Source organism: Eptatretus burgeri, chromosome 3 (assembly GCF_056783735.1).
Source record: "Eptatretus burgeri isolate ZD-2024b chromosome 3, Ebu_testis_v1, whole genome shotgun sequence".
Taxonomy (NCBI): Eukaryota; Metazoa; Chordata; class Myxini; order Myxiniformes; family Myxinidae; genus Eptatretus; species Eptatretus burgeri.
Genome location: NC_140963.1, coordinates 93,106,098 through 93,124,258, shown reverse-complemented (window position 1 = coordinate 93,124,258; position 18,161 = coordinate 93,106,098). Strand labels below are relative to the sequence as shown.

Here is an 18,161-nt window from a genome sequence, read left to right as displayed (position 1 = left end):
TATTTTTATTTTACATGTTTATTTCAATTGTGATGTGTTTATTTTTGGTTGCCACCCACCTTCCTTTATATTTTCTCAAAGCCCAGGAACATAACAAACCCCCTTATTACAATACGAAATTGGTTTTATCTATCATGGTTTTGAATATTGCGGCATTTTTCATGAACGTAACCCTGCGATATTTAAGGGTTTACTGTACGTAACATACAATTAGAATGTCAGTAAATCTATAAAGGACGTAAAATTGGGATACAAGAACGTCGAGAAAGTATTACAATTAGAATGTGAGTAAATCTAAAAAGTATGCACAATTAGAATACGAGTAAGTCTAAAAAGTATGTACAATTATAATACGTCGATAAAGTATGCACAATTAGAATACGAGTACGTTTATGAAGTATATACAACTAGAATACGAGTATGTCTATAAACTATGTACAATTAGAATACGAGTAAGTCTATAAAGTATGCACAATTAGAATACGAGTACGTCTATAAAGTATGTACAATTAGAATAAGAGTATGTCTACAAAGTATTTACAATTAGAATACGAGTACGTCTATAAAGTATGTACAATTAGAATAAGAGTATGTCTATAAAGTATTTACAATTAGAATAAGAGTACGTCTATAAAGTATGTACAATTAGAATACGAGTACGTCTATAAAGTATGTACAATTAGAATGCGAGTACATCGATAAAGTACGACAATTAGAATACGAGTACGTCGATAAAGTACTAGAATTCGAATACGAATAAGTCTATAAAAGTATGCACAATTAAAATACGAGTGCGTCTTTAAAGTATGTACAATTAGAATACGAGTACGTCTATAATGTATGTGCAATTAGAATACGAGTACGTCTAGAAAGTATGTACAATTAGAATAAGAGTACGTCTATAAAGTATGTACAATTAAAATATGAGTACGTCTATAAAGCATGTACAATTAGAATGCGAGTACGTCGATAAAGTACGACAATTAGAATACGAGTACGTCGATAAAGTACTACAATTACAATACGAGTAAGTCTATGAAAGTATGCACAATTAAAATACGAGTGCGTCTTTAAAGTATGTACAATTAGAATACGAGTACGTCTATAATGTATGTGCAATTAGAATACGAGTACATCTATAAAGCACTACAATTACATTACGAGTACGTCGATAAAGTACGAGAATTCGAATACGAGTACATCGATAAAGTACTACAATTAGATTAAGAGTACGTCGATAAAGTACTACAACTAGAATACGAGTACATCGATAAAGTACTGCAGTTAGAATACGAGTACATCTATAAAGTATGTACAATTAGAATGTGAGTACGTGTGGATAAAGTATGCACAATTAGAATGTGAGTACGTCTATAAAGTATGTGCAATTTGAATGTGAGTAGGTCTATAAAGTATGTGCAATTTGAATGTGAGTACGTCTATAAAGTATGTTCAATTGGAATGCAAGTAAATCTATTGGATATTACAATTAGAATGCGAGTCCATCTATAAAGTATGAGCAGCAATTATCATATAAATTTCACCAAATATACAGACTAATGGTGGAATGTACACTCTCAGAACAAACAGCACACACCTACCTTTGTTTGTCGACAAACCGCACAATCGGAACTTTTGCTCGAATCAAGTGTTGCTTTCCAATGAATGCTGCAATGACATTGCGTGAACAATTTACAATGAGACATGAGCAAGGAAATAAAAAAACAAAAAACATAAAAGAACCACTGATACAAGTAAAATTTGAACTTTATTCAATGATGCCATTTACATTTGTTTTCTTAATGAAAGATGCAATTTGGTGCTTAAACTGAAGAGCAGGTCAGGTCAGGTCAGGTATGGAAGCATGCACGAGAGCAGTGCGTCGCAAAGTCCTCCCGCACAGGTACCGGCAGTGCCACACCCCATGATCTAGTGAATCCATGACTCCCCAGAGCAACCCAGACGTCTATTGACCTCTGGCTCACAGCTAGCAGAGACATGAATATCACTGCTAAGGTAAGTGAATCCTGTGAGACCTCAACATCCTCACCACAAACAGGTACAGACAAGACAGCAGCATCCAAGATGCCATTGAAAGCCTGGATCTCAGTTTTGACCCAGGAAACCCGTAATCCCAGCGGCAAAGACTCCTTTCAGCACCTCAAGGGCCCTCAAAATGATATCCAGAGTCTCCGCAAAGATGACTGCATCATCTGCGAAATCAAGGTCAGAGATCTTGATATTCCCAAATGATGCACCCCAACTTCATCTCACCGACATCCTCCCCAGAATCCAGTCCATACAAGTGCTGAAAAGTGTGGGGGCCAGTACACATCCCTGACGAACTCCAGTAGCAACTTGAAATAACTCGGAGATGGTATCACCACATCTCACAGCACTCTCAGTACCTGAGAGGAGGTCAGACATCAGATTGATCAGTTTTGGTGGCACCCCACGAAGACCAAGAATCCTCCAGAGGGCATCCCAATTCACAGAATCAAACGCTTTACAGAGATCAACATCGGCTGCAAGCAGCCCCTGCCAAAACTCTCGTCTGCTTTCGGTAAGGACCCGAAGGACAAGGATACGGGCAATCATTGACCTCTTTAGTGTAAAGCCTGACTACTATGGGCACCAGTGCTCAAGCAGATGGTGGTGAACCCGATCAAGAATTATACGAGCAAAGCCTTGCCCGGCATTGAGAGCAGCGTCACCCCTCAGTCATTGTTGAAGTCCTGACGATCACCCTTCCTTTTCCAGAGAGGGACAACAAGGCCCCTCTTCCAGTCAGGTGGGATGATGCCTGTGTTCCAGGCAGAGCACAGAACTGCATGCAACGACATGAATACAGCATTTCCACCAGCCTTGAGAAGTTCAACATCGATACCACAGATCCCAGGAGTTTACACCCATTTCAACTGATTCAACACAGCCTGTGTTTCCACAAACAAAGGTGGACCACAGTTGATTGGAGGGTCAGCAATAGGGATAGCAAAACCCCCTGACGTCCAACTCAACAGCTGATGGATCAGCCTGGTACGGCCGCTCAAAGTAACCGGCCCAGCGTGCCTTCACTTCAGACTCCTCTGTCAAGAACCTACCACCCTCCGCTCTAATTGAAGTACACCAAGGGAAGTGCTTGGAGGAACGCAATGCCCAAATTCCCCTGTAAGCAGTATGAGAATCACTTGACCACAGGTGATTCTCTACCCCCTCACAGATTCCTCGTACATAGCCCTGATTGTCCACCATTATCGCATGTACAGTTTTACGCCTCAACTCCCTGAACAGCTCAGCTCTGCCATCAAGCCTGACCCTGCGACTCTGTTCAATGGTATCCAGTGTCCCTTGAGACAAGATTCTTCTTCACCCAACTGTGGGATGCAAGCAATCAACCAGCAACATCAAGGATGGTAGTCTTGGAGGCACATCACAACTCTTCAGCATTCCCCAAAGCACCCAAACTTCCCCCCACCAAATCCCCACTCAAACTATTCGCAAACTCCTCAGCTCAGCTACCCTCTCATCTTTAAGATTGCAACATCCAGCCTCGGCTGAGATGGTACCATTCTCCCTGATTTAAGTTGAAACTTCAGAGTTGCTACCACAAGAACGTGGTCAGTTTTGCGGAACTAGAGCAATCCGGTAGGCCCTGCAGTTTTGGATCATCCTTCAGCGACCATCAATGAGCACATGGTCAATCTCCTTTGTCACGCTACCAATATTGGAATAAGTCCAGCGATGAGCCTATGGGCGCTGAAACAATGAACCAGCCACCCTAAGTCCATGACTTCTTACAAAGTTAAGGAACTTCGTGCTATCCTAGTTCACAGTTCCAGACCAATGGGGACCAGCACATGTCTCATAACCATCCCTATCAGTTCCAGTCGATGCACTTAAATCCCCCAACACTAGAACCACAGAATCGAGTATGGCATAGAATGGTGAGATCACTCGACTCAGTGCATATACAGAAACCAGTGAAATGACACCCAAGGAATAATGAATCCTTCATCACATAATATGCTCATTGACCAGTGTTACCTCAATTATCATTGGAGTCAACTCATTGGACACAGCTATAGCAACTCCTTTGGCATGTTAACCATCAGAGCGATCAGACCAATAGTAGGTGTAACCACCCACCATGATCTCACCACTATCCGGTCTCTAAAGCACAAAGAGTGCTGCAATACCGAAGTTCAAACGCTTGAGCACAGATGATAACAGAGACGGGTGATCATCCTCTCTTAGGGAGAGGACATTCCATCACCCACCAGAAGGGACCGCCTCAGGTTAACCCAAGGAGATCGCCGTCTGGTGGACGATACCTTAGCACCACCCCAACACACACTACCGCAATCTGACATTTAGCAAACACCATGAAAGCTAGCAGTTTTGATATATCCTGATTCGTTTGTTTCATTTACCATGGAGACCATAATATTAATGCACAAGTAAACTTGAAACAATAACAGAAGGGTAAACTCGTCACTGTGAAAGCCAGTGTCGGTAGGCATGTAGAACAATGGATGGAATTGACTGAACATTGACTGGAGTATGCTAACCACTGGGTGGTATCAACACATGATAGAATCAAATCTCAAACGTAAAAATGAGGACTCAATAGAAATAGTGGGGCAACTTAGCTAAATATAGCATAACAATTGTGCATTTTGTGAGGAAAGCATCAAATTTGGCACACTAGTAGCCTATCATATAATGAACAGATTTGGATGTTGGGCCATCTCAAATTCAGCCGCTGATGGCTGTGGCAGCCATTTTTTTTAAAGATGACCGCCAGTAGTTACTGTTATGACACATATCTGCTTTACTGGAGAGGAATGCAGGTTGATAGTGAAAGTTTATTTACTAATAAAGGTCCAATAATGGTCAAAGAAAGTAACAATTTGATTTGGTTGAGAAAAAAAAAAAAGGTTAAAGTGGACTAATTTGTCTTATTAAGACACAGATTCTGAATGGAAACCAATGATAAACATTCATAGCACTATTGGCTTGGCACATGGGAGTAGAAGTGGTGTGCGTGCATATTGACCCCGGAATCGCGCACGGTTGAGTTGCCAGCTTACACTTGTTGACTCGATTCATTGTTATTTTGTTCTGTGCCCATAGAGTTCTCTATGCTATCCCATTGTTAACCGTAGTTCATCAAGTTGAGTTTGGTTTGCAGGGTGCAGTTTGGTCATAGGATTATCTCAGTCACGGATTACGAGGTTCTGCATGTATTTCCGTTCTGCCTTCACGGCGCCAGTTCCAGTTTGCTACTGAGTGAGGAAGCTATCTCTTCGTACCGGCGTGTTGGCGAGATATCTTTACCATGATAACTCGTTAGTTTTCGGGTTATCTTCGTTCGATTGACGGCAATGCCAAACCATTTGTAAGTAGTTTTCCATTCTAGTTTCCATTTTCATGGCTAAGCTAATTTGTTTTGGTCAGTTTGTTGAGTAACCCTTCAGTTTTCTGAAACTGCGTTTTTATTGACTCTTACAGTCAATCGCAAAACATCTCAGCACATCGGCTCAAAGTAACCTAAATATGGATGAATTCGGTCATATTGGGAATGAAGCCATGTAACTCAGATGATGGGTGTGAATTGTCTATGTGCAGTCACCAGCGTCTGTAGAAGATTTTACAAGTGGCAATAGTATTTATGACTATGGGCTAGGAGAAAACCAGTTTAATTCTTAACTAATTTATCCTACATTGTGTCATTGCAGATCCTGATGGTGGTGGTTGCTGGTGAACAGAAGATACCTAGTGTAACATTGAACAACTTGACCATGTCCAAGAGCTTCCAATTGGTTGGCCTTGAGCGTCCTGTCCCATCAACATCAACGCACCCAACTCAGACTAACTGGAAGCTGTGTATCATTTGCCAAGAGGACAAAGCACAGTCTCTGACATGTCCTTCACAGTCCAAGCGAAAAGACTCTGGGAATGGGTACAGTTCACTCGCAGCCAATTTGATCAGATTCAGTGAGCTTGGACAACTTCCAGGAACACTTCAGTTGGAAAGACTCAACGAAGGGTATGGCATTGAAGCGGCCATGGTTGCAAACAATGCTTTGTACCATCAAACATGCAAGCTCAAATATAACAATACAAAATTGCAAAGGGCAGAAAAGCGAACACTGATGACAGAAGGAGAGATCCATTATGTACCAGATGCGTGCAAATGCACCAGATTTCATTCAAGATCATCCAGTACAGAGAAGGCCCAAGAAGCCCAGTGTTTATTCTGCAGACAACCTGCAGGAATCGATGGTGTTCACGAAGTTGCAACATTTCATGAGACGCAGCCCATGATTCATTTGCAACCATGCTCAACAACCACTGACTTTACATAAGCGATGTTGGTATTCATATCAATCAGATGCAGCCCTTGATTCGTTTGCCACCATTCTCAACAACCAATTTATATGAGTGAGATAGTCAGCCGGTAGAACAAATAATTAGCAGCCATCTTGCAAAATGGCGGCTATCTTTAAACTTGCGGTGGCTACAGGTTATGTTTTTCTTAATTCAGCTTTTAATAAAATGTTCAAACCAATGTTAGAGTGAAATTATAGTAACCACTGGCGGCCATTTTGAAAAATGGCTGCCTCAGCCATCAGCGGCTGAATTTGAGATTGCCCAATATCCAAATCTGTTCATAATATGTTAGGCTACGAGTGTGCCAAATTTGGTGCTTTCCTCACAAAATGCACAATTGTTATGCCAAGTTGCCCCACTACAAGGAGAAGTTGATGTTTTGGGCATTAACATTTGGTTCCACAGCCGACTACACTCGTGAGAAGGCCAAATGCCTCATCTCTCTGTTTGGTACCAAATCTTGTATCCCCAACAGCTCACTCTTGGGACCCATCCTTCCCTGTCATTCCAAACTGCTCCTGGAATGTGTGTCTTTTGCACCTGAGAAGGTTCCTTCAACCCTCGACCTTCACTCTGCAACTGGACCGGACAGCATCAGCTCACGTATCCTAAACACCTGCTCTGCTGCTCTTGCACATCCTCTCTCTGCCCTTTTCACCCTATCATTTTTCCAAGGGCATCTTCCATCTGCTTGGAAATCCGCAAACATCACTGCATTGCATAAAAGGTGCAAAAACTGATCCCCTTAACTATAGACCCATCAGGCTCTCAATGGAATCCTTTCATCTCCTCTCCCTGGAAAGACTGGAGTGCCAAAACGCAGTGTTCTGGGCCCAATCCTATTCCTGATCCTCATATAATGATCTCTCTGACTCTGGAAAATCCCCTTTATATATTTTCTGATGACTCCAACCTCTGCCAGGACATCTCTCATCTTTCAGACAAGGCAAAGTTGTAGCCTCTTCCCACTTTTCAGAACTTGAAAAAAAATCATGAGATTATCAAACTTTGGAATATGTCTCAATCCTGACAAATATCATAGTCTTACTATTTCTAAAACGACAGTCTAGCAAACACCCCATCTACTATCTTAACAATCCTCTCGAGGAAGTTCAATCATTCATACTTCTGGGTCTCTCTATCTGCCATGATCATTCTTGAGAAAAACCACGTTTAAAAGTTGGCCTCCAAAGCCAGCTGCTGACTGGACATACTCGAGTCATACAAAGCCCTTCCTTGGCACACCTTTACTCTTATCCACCTAAAGGCCTCCATTCACAGTTTGATACTACTGCTCTCCCCTTTGGGCTGGCTCCCCTGCCTCACATCTTGCTCAGGATGATGCTGTGGCAACCAAAGCCTTCAAAATTATTGTAATCTGCGATAAAGCAGAGTTTATAGGTCGATCATTTCGCCATTGCAGACAGGTCGGTGGTCTCTCCGGCTTGTATACCACCTCCTTTCTGTGCTTTGTCCCCCCCCCCCAGGTTTCTGCAGGTCCACCATCAACCTCCTTATGATACTACCTAAATCCAGATCATCCCCTCCACTTATTCATTCTCATTTTTTCCTGCCTGTGGAACCAACTTCCACATTGTCTTCAATCTTATTCTTCCCTCCAGGTCTTCAAGCCAGCTGTTCACCACCATCTCACATCACAAACAAACAAACAAAAAAAAACATTACAGTAAAGAGGCACACGATGGGTTAACCCCTGAAACTTCAGCTTTGCCTTACTTCACACGATTAGCACACTCGGATTAACATTTGGAATCGTCACTTCATTGAACAAGAATGCACTGCATGTGTGACAGGTAAATAATGGATGAAGACAAAAACTTACGCAGTTTCTGCAATATTTTGATTACTTGTTGAAGGATATATAGAACCTCTGATCTCTGTTTTATCTGAAAATGAAACAAACAGAACAATGGCACACACAAATTAATCAATGAAATAATCAACAATTTATTTATATTTTTTAAATCTTAATACATTATAACCACGGTGAACCGCAACCACTGCCCAAATAAAAACCGGATGCAAGACATACAAATTGCCATTCACTTAGAGCTTCACCAATACGTATAAATGAAATTCTTCAGTTAACCTTTATTTTTTTTTTCAAGAAATTCAAATATCTTACAAGTCGTTTGGGTGAGCTCCAGGTCATATGGCTTAGAAAGCCAAAACAAAATCAGTATTGCCAAGTTGAACAGCAGATATCTTATATATTATTTCCGAGTTTGTGGTTTAGTGTCGCGCTATCTTCGACTTTGTTCTGCGCTCGAGTAACGTGATATTTGGCTTACATTATCTCAAAGACCATATGAGGTGCATGGTACAAAAAAAAAGTAAATAAAATGGTTCTGAAACAGTGAAATCGTATTCCACTTACTGCATTAAAGTAAAATTACTACTGATACTCTGCATCAGTTCCTTTCTCAAACACACCCACCCCAACATGTCGCGCAGATCGCAGGTTATGCTAGTGCAAATTAACTGCCAGCATCACCAATCAGTAAGAGAAAGCATCTTAATAAAAAGTGGATGAATAACAATTTCAAGTTAAACAATTTACAAAACCTAATCAAAGACTAAAACCAACACACATGCCCAAAATCGTAACATCTGCTGACTAGAAGTGCACTCGGTGGAGCGCATACCTCCGCCCCGTAAATGCCTGATTTACGAGAACATATCGGGCCCAATACATTTTTGAAACATCATGCTATATATCGTTTTTGAGCCCTATCTCTTAATGGTGAAGAATCATTTAAGAAATTCTAGTAGTCAGATCTGGATCTTCACCCAAATCTAAATCGGTTTGTCCTTGTCACACACTGAACCATTCCACAAAATTTCATCCGGATTCTTTCACAACTTTTTGAGATATCCTGTACACAGACAAAACAAACAAACAAGCAGTCATAGACTGGTACTTACGAAATTGTCAACTTGACCTCTGACCTTGTCTAATAAAGCTGTCTCTAGAGAAGGTAGCGACGCAAACCGGAAGTTTCTACGATGATTCTGTACCAAACCATCAAAAATCGAATGTTTTGGATGTTTGACCTCACTGTGACCTTGACCTTTGACTGATTTTGACCAAAATCTAATCAGCGGTAGCCACCACCCTCCTGAATCACGTGGTGTAATTTGACATTAGTAGCTTCTTCCATTCTCGAGTTATCTGTACAAAACCATCAAAAATCGAATATTTGACCTCACTGTGACCTTGACCTTTGACCGATTTTGACCAAAATCTAATCAGCGCTCGCCACCACCCTCCTGAATCACATGGTGCAATTTGACATTGGTAGCTTCTTCCGTTCTCGAGTTATCGTGCCTACAAACAAACAAACAAACACACAAACAGAAACGGAACTGATCAATATACTTACGAAATCTTTAGATTTCGTAAGTAACAAAGACAGACAGAAAGGGGTGAAAACATAACCTCCTTCACCTTCAGTGGCAGAGGTAACAAGCAAAAATAATGTGAAGTACTTATGTTTCTGTATCGCCTATCAGGTTTATCTTCTCCAAATGTGTCGGGATGGACTCAGTAAACAATGGTACCAAGTACCACCACCAACTTTTGTAGAAGTTGCAGCAATAACAAGAATGGCATTCAGTAGAATGCATACATTTTATATCACTTATAGGCCAGATCTGGATCCGGACTTGAACCAAAATTGAATCGGCTGGTTATCACCGAACCAACTCATCCACCAGGTTTTGTCATAACTCTTCCACAACTTTTTGAAATACCACGCTATATATCGTTTTTGGTCCCATCTCACAATGGTGAAGAATCACTTGAAAAAATTTTGAAAAACAACTATTGTATCCGGATTCGGATCTTCACCAAGATCGAATCGATTCATCCTTGTCACACACCCAACTTGTCCACAAAGTTTTGACCGAACACATCCACAACTTTTTGCGATATGGTGATATATATATATATATATATATATATATATATATATATATATATATATATATATATATATATATATATATATATATATGTACATATATATTGTTTTTGGCACCATCTCCCAATGGTAAAGAATCACTTAAAAATAAAATTCTTGTATCTGTATCTGGATCTTCACCAAAATCTAATCAATTTGTTCTTAAAACACACCCAACCTGTCCACCAAATTTCGTCAGAATCCATCCACAAACAGACAAACAGGGGTAAAAACATAACCACCGATCGTCACTTGATTGTTCCATACATTCCAATATCATTGCATAGATGTATTTTTAAACCCATTTGTTGCACAAATATAACAATGGAGTTTAAAATGGGTTCATCACATACAACGTAAGAGAACATGAGATTAGCATGTGCAATGGAATATGGAATTTAATCCAAGCGGAGAAGAAAAGCATGACATAGCTTGCGGTAAAATAAAAATATACATGTTATTGCTGACGTTCAATTCTGATAAATACGTAGTCAGAATTGAGAAACATTGACATTCCAAAACTTCTGCACATCAAATCATAAAAATTTTCCACCGCCGTGCCAGAGATTGTTAAACCTATTAAACCCATGCCTCACTAGTGACGGACCATGTTAAAAATAAAAAATAAAAATTGGTGTTTTCGCTGTTACGCACCGTCCTTTGTTTCAACACAAGGCAAAGGTCACCATCGCTCGTGTCGCTGCCAAAGCCATTGATGGAGGAACCCACGAGGTAGAGAAGGCTGTCTGTGTGATCAAGGAGAAAGATTATTCAAAAGGTCTTGATTGTGCTTAACACCATTGGATAAAGTTAAAAATCACAATTGTACTGAAAAGGTTGAGAATTTAAATTAAAAAAGAAATTGGTACAATACAAACTCTAAATTAACAGCATGCAACTATCTTCGGAATCCTCAACTTTGAACATTCATTGTACGAGGACGGTAACAAAAGCCATGAGCATCAGTGGATTCCATACGTTTTTGCCGAATATAGTAGAACACGAGTTATTAGAGACATCTAGCTATCTATCCACCTCAATATAAATACAGGCTCAGCGCACACACACTACTGTTGTTCCCACAATCCATTGTGACAAAATGTCTGTCAACGTCACATCTTTTCACCAGCGTGCAGTGATCGAATTCCTCATGGAGGATAAATCAGCTGCAGATATATACAGCTGATCGAGTCAGGTGTACCGAGATACTTGCATGGGCGCTAGCAGTCTTAGAAGGTGGGTGAAACACTTCAGAGACAGAAACATGGACATCGCCGATCAGCCACGCTGAGGTCGGCCAAGATTTGTCACGACAGAACGCAACGAGCAGAAAGTTGATGAGCCCCTCAGTGAGGACCGAAGGGTGATGGTGAGGGAGATCCCAGCATAGCTTGGAATGGGACACCATGCCCTACAGGAGATGATAGCAACCTTGGGGTATCGGAAAGTTTGTTCACGTTGGGTTCCCCGTTTGTTTACGGAGGAATGCATCAACACGCATGGATGTGCCATCACAGTTTCTTCAATGAAATGCTGCCTAGGGAGATGACTTCCTGTTCCATATTGATACGGGTGATGAAAGCTGGTTCCACCATTCTGACCCAGAAACCAAGCAGCAAAGCATGGAATGGCATCACTCTGTGTCTATAAAAAAAGAAAAAGGCCAAAAGAGTACCATTTACAGGCAAAGTTATGGGAACAATCTTCTAGGATGCTGAGGGATGCATACTGGTCGATTTCCTGTCGGAATGGGAAACAATCACCACAGCTCACTCACGTTCAGACAATAAAGAAACTGAAAGGTGCATTTTGGGAAAAGTGCTTGATGAAAAAAGCTGTCATCTTTCAGCATGACAACGCTAGACCTCACACTACATGTCTGACATTGGAGAAAATCTCAAAGAATGGCTGGGAAGTGCTTCCCCACCCCCCACCATACAGTCCAGACTTGGGCCCCCCCTCGGACTACCATCTGTTCAGGCCCTTGAAAGATCATGTGGGAGGCCAGCACAAAGAAAACGACATGGCAGTCAGACAGCCATGCGTAGTTGGTTGTGAAGTGTTAGAATGGACTTCTACCGTTGTGGGATTTTTAAGCTCGTGCAGCACTGGCAGAAACCCATGGCTCGTTCTGGAGATTTTGTAGAAAAGTAAATGTGGTATGTGTAGTTTCTATTGACAATATCAGTTTTCTTACATGTACCTTTGTCTTGCTGTACAATAAAGGTGCTCATGACTTTTGGTATGCCCCTTGTAGATCCAATTAAACATCAATCACTACATTTTGTTTCTACTTCTCAAAAATCAAATCACAGATCACCTAAGGAAAACCCAATATGAAATACTGTACTGTTACTGCCCTTTGCATGAACAACTAATCCATCAGATACTGTCTAGTGTCTAAGCAGAAGCCACCCACACTCCTGTGTATTGAACAAAAGATTGATGAGGTCACACAAGGCAAAGCGGCACTTTGAATCGCGTCTTAATAAGGTACGACTTGCATCGGACACTCACAGGGAAAGACCTTGCAGATTTCATGCTGCAACGATTCTCTTAGGCCTTCCCTGAGCTGCCAATGTGAATAGAACAGCTGGCATTGGTTGTACAGCTGAAGCAATTGCTGACTCAACTGCCATGACAAAAAAGAAATTAAAGAATCACAAACAATACCAATTATCAAATCCATTTAAAAAACACAAAACTCAACACAGGATGATCAGATAAAATCATGAACCATGCCCTACACAACGTGTCGGTGCTGCCGAAGCAGTTTTTATGGCTCGAGCTACAGTCCTAGACGAGTCGCCACTCCACCATAGGAAGTCAGGGCAGAAATTTTCAATATGGCCAGGGTGCTGGCGATAGCTTCCCTACTCTCTGAGGACACCCTGGGGTCTTTAACGTTCAACTCAGGATGAAGAGACCACAGTAAAAAAAACCGCCTGAATCATAAAATGTTTGTTTATAACGTACTATTAAATCAGGAGATCATAAACCTCATAGCCGTTTGTGGGTTCATGCCAGATTGTACTGCTACCCTGCAATGTCTCCAATCCCTGGATTTGCTCTAATAATTCATCCAGGATTCCAAAATACAGGCCATAAAGCCTCTTCCGCCGAGAGTTGCAATGAGCGACTCTGTGCTACAATGTCATGCCATTAACAAACAAACGCCACACATTGGATTTTCTGTCACTATGGTTCGGTTGTATGGTTTGTCATTCTTTCATCCACATTTTGATCAGATAATTAAACAAGAAGAACAAGATGTCCTCATTGGTCACCATTACCATGCCCTTGGGAAAGGCTTGAATAAGCATCACGTCTTCACGTGCAACCCAGTGCATAGACCCAACCCCACATAAGGTTCTGGAAAAGGGTAATCAAGACAATGCTAGAGCAAACTCATGTACCGGAGCCGGCGTGAACCACACCAATGCATCCCACTCATGGAGACCATTTACAAGTGAACTTGAAAACCCAGAACAACCTAAAGATAAATGCTGTAAATATATCATCAGATTTTTAAAATTTAATTACTGCAACAGAGCTCTGTTGCCCTTTACTTCAGTCTTCGTGTCTCACTTTATCCTCTGCAGTTTGAGTTGCTGAAAAGTTTTGAATGGGAAGGTTCAGTGTGTCTGCTCTGGTAGTTGGTGCCGATGCAAAAGCCAGGCTGCTTCCTGGGATGGAGCAACCGGGATGAAAATCAGAACTTCCACGAGCAGCAGGTCGCAGGCTTGAAGAGCAACCTTCCTGCAACCTCTGCCGTTTGCAGTCTGAATATTCAATGGCACTTAAATGTCGCCTGTTGTGGTCAAAAGATAAAAACACTATGTGTATACACGTACAGATTTCATAAAAGAACACAATGCAGTGATAATACTCCAGTGTTGGGTTTTAACACAATGCAGTCAAACAAACAGCTACATCTTTTTATGCACAAGATATAGGCTCATGGAAGTCACAGGGTTAAAAAGCAACGCAGTAACAATGGAGCAGGGGGCACAAGCAAGGGAATGACCGAACAAAAGAGGAAAAAGGTGGGGTTTAGGGGACGGGGACAGAAACCCGCAAGAAAGAGGGTTGGGTTGATGGGGGTACAAAATATCATGGGTAGGGATGTGGAATTAAATGGGATGGTCATTCACAACCTGCCTGAAGGCCTCGAGACAAGAATGTGATTGAAGAGCCTCTGGACTGCAGTTTCATAAACGGGAGAAAAGAGTAACAAAGCAGTGGAGGAACAGCCAGCCTGGACTTTGGGAAAGCAACCAGGAGGGGTTACTGGAAGAACACTTACACCCTGGAAGAGTTTGGGTAGATTGAAGTGCTGAGAGAGAGAGCGAGAGAGAGAAGGAGAAAATATAAAAAAGAGAGGCCAATGGACTGTCTGCATTATGACAGCAACAAGCCTTGTGCTTCACAACCTCATCACGAGAGGTACCAATAATGTTGAGATTCAGATTCCATAGAATCCAGGAGAGAAGTGATGTTGGGGTACTAGATTGTCGGGGAGAGCAGTACTCTCCTGAGCTATGGACAAAAGCCTGCAGGCTGTGAATACTTCTCCATCGATCCAAGTCATTCCTTAAAGTCAGAATGCCCAGTCTGTGGTTAGTTGCAGAGGCTAGCCCTGCTTTATGGTCAACCCACAAAAGGCTTGGTTGATGGTGAGGCTGAAACGTTCAAGACTGAACCTCCTTCCTCCTGTGGCTGACCTTGGAAACTGAAAAGTGGGTTCATTTTATTTTTTTATTTTTTTTAAACGTAAAAAAAAAAAATAAATAAAAAAATGGTAACTTCATGTATCCTCTTGCAGTCATCAGTAAAAAGTTTCAAACTATCCAGAACTAGTAATAAATAACTGGATATCACCCTCCCCGTTCTTCTTTTCTCTTTTCCTTACAAAAACAAATGGTGGTTATTCAATTTAAATGAAAAGAACAAGTTTTGTTGATAGCTTCGGCCGTCCAGAATACTGAGATATGCATCCACCTTTATAATTCACAAGTACCTTTTCTTGATGGTGTCGCAAACAGAAGTGCTGATTTCTGTGTTTTCTCCCTTCTGCACATAATAAAAGGCAAAACCAAATGTTTTGCCTTCTTCAACATTACATATTGTTGTGTAATTTTATGGAATATATCCCAGTTGCAGCCATCACTACATTTTCACCTAAAATCAAGGCCTTACCATTGAAATTGCTGCGTCATGCATAATGGAAATTGTGGAGAGGAAAGAAAGTTCTCGTTTTTCTTTGGAGCATTTAATGGGAAGCTATTTTGCAAGTAAATGTCACTGGGTTCCACACTCAGCAACTTTCTTACAATTTAACTCCTATAGTCTTGGTTGGATTCGTCTGACTGATTGATGTACAATAGTACATTTGCTGACCCAACTACCAACTGTCCGATTGGTGCTTCACATGCAGGGTATTGCATCACAAAGTATGCCATCCCTGGGATGGACATTGATCTGGGTGACCCATCTGCTAGCATTAGCTGGAGGAAGTTAATGATCCCACAAAGATTGGATGACATATCAAAAGCAACCTGAACAAATTACAGATTTCTACCGAAATCAGCTCCAGTCAAACAGCATGTTTGACCAGCTGGTTCATCAAAGATTTGGAGCAAACTTCCTCAGCCAATTCTAGAATGTGAAGCGAATTGCGGGCGATAAAGCTGTAGTAATAGTAACCCTCTTTTTGCCGAGACGAAGGGTAAAGCCTGAAATGGCAGTACCTCGTGACCTTTATGGCGATGTCTTACTAATTTTACCGCTGCCACCTAATGGAGGTTATGTATTCACCCATTTGTCTGTTTGTGAGCAAGATATCTCAAAAAGTTAGACCAATTTAGGCGAAACTTGGTGTACAGATTAGGTGCCTGACAAGGATGAATTGGTTAGATGTTCATGAATATCCTGATCCAGATACTAAAATAACAAAGTGATTCTTCACCAACTGATAGACATTATAGCACGATATTTCAAAATGTTGTGGATGGATTTGGACAAAAAAACTTGGTAGATGAGTTGGGTAGGGGACAACAACAAGCTGATTTCATTTTGGTTAAGGTGAACAACAACCTGACAGGCTGGATCTGCATCTGGCCTATCAATGGGCTACAAAACGTTACCTGTTCAGCCTGGCGAAGCTATGCTCATGTTTATATTTGCTTGTTCCGGCAATGCAAACCGCTAGTTCTGTGCTGGAATTAGCAACTACCTTATAGTAAAAGTAGTCTTGTTTTGATTCACAAGAAATCAAATCAACTTTACCAAAATCTGTCCTTTGATGACTGCAGTGCCACAAAGGAGGTACAAGCATAGTCAAGTGATGTGATGAACAGACTTTTCACAGTGACTGAGGCTCAGAGAAGGATCAAAGTACATAAATCACAAGCAATAAAAGGACATTGGGAAACATAAATTACAAGGACTGTTGTAGACAAAGGACACATACTGTACATATAGTGCATGGGGTTTGAAGCAGGGATCCCAGTATTATGAGCCTTGTGCTTGGGTAGCAAAGAAATTAGGCAGCACCAATACGAGGATAGAGACTCATCAGCAAGGAACCCATTCTCATCAAAATTGCTCAAGTTTAAAATTTCAAGAATTTACTTCAGACAACTACCAAAGGTATATGCCAAAAGGTACTGACAATGGAGAAGTGGTACTAAGCAAGCAATAAGTAGTGGTATAAGCAAGCGAACAATGGACATATAGAAAAACGAGAAGGGCACTCGGAAGAACGCATACCCCCGCCACGTAATGCCTGATCCACGTGAACATATCGGGCCCATTGCTTTTTTGAAATATCATGCTATACAGTACTATATTGTTTTTTGGCCCAATCTCTCAATGGTGAAGAATCACTTTAAAAATTAAATAATTCTCGTCTTCAGATCCAGATCTTCACCAAAATCGAATCAATTCATCCTTGCCACACACCCAACAACTTGTCCACCAAGTTTCGTATGAATCTGTCGACAACTTTTTGAGATATTGTGCTACATATCGTTTTTGGCCTGATCTCTCAATGGTGAAGAACCACTTAAAAAATTCTAGTAGTCGGATCCGGATCCGGATCTTCGCCAAAATCTAATCAGTTCGTCCCCGTCACACACTGAACCTGTCCACAAAATTTCATCCGGATCCGTCCACAACTTTTTGACTATCCTGCATACAAACAGAAAGAGAGGGGTCAAAAAAAAAAAAATTCTTTCACCTTCGGTGGTGGAGGTAAAAATAGGAGCAATACCATTGGGCACTCATCACTTAGAGGCTGGATAATAAAGCCAGAGAACCACTGGTAGGCATGGATGACCCACAAAATATGTGAACCCACAAAATATGCAAGGAGAAGAATGCAAATACTTACAGATTTTTATAATGCCGTGAAGAAACTTTGGTACATCACGGGTGATGAAGGTTGTGGTCAAGTTTCATCAAAATTGTGTGTGTAGTTTCTGGGAAGATAGTAAATACCTATTTTGGGGGGCACCCCCCCCCCAATAGAACCCTGAGGGCCCAATTTTTTTAATGCCGTGAACAAACTTTTGAAGGTTGTGGTCGAGTTTCATTGAAATCGTATGTGTAGTTTCGGAGAAGAAGTTGCAAGTATTCGTGGACGGACGGGCGACGCACCATCCCACAAGCTCCACAGAACTACGTTCTTGGTGAGTAGGGTGTTTCATATTGCAACTTTTTTGTGTAGTCAAGTTGGCTACCAGTCGTAGCTTTCCAATATGGATAAAAACCCCACTCGCCGAT

At 41.3% G+C, this 18,161-nt stretch overlaps 1 protein-coding gene across 7 annotated transcripts in view; it reads right to left on the bottom strand.

Moving 5' to 3' along the window:
- TENT2 (terminal nucleotidyltransferase 2) overlaps nucleotides 1-18,161 on the bottom strand; it is a 104,629-nt gene that overhangs the window by 48,289 nt on the left and 38,179 nt on the right. For all 7 annotated transcript variants that reach the window (XM_085874518.1, XM_085874514.1, XM_085874516.1 and 4 more), the window contains 5 exons: nucleotides 13,965-14,187; nucleotides 12,894-13,008; nucleotides 11,031-11,122; nucleotides 8,237-8,300; nucleotides 1,602-1,668 (listed from right to left, as the gene is read on the bottom strand). In XM_085874518.1, coding sequence (XP_085730644.1) covers nucleotides 1,602-1,668; nucleotides 8,237-8,300; nucleotides 11,031-11,122; nucleotides 12,894-13,008; nucleotides 13,965-14,187 — 561 coding nt within the window. The remainder of the gene's footprint in view (nucleotides 1-1,601; nucleotides 1,669-8,236; nucleotides 8,301-11,030; nucleotides 11,123-12,893; nucleotides 13,009-13,964; nucleotides 14,188-18,161) is intronic.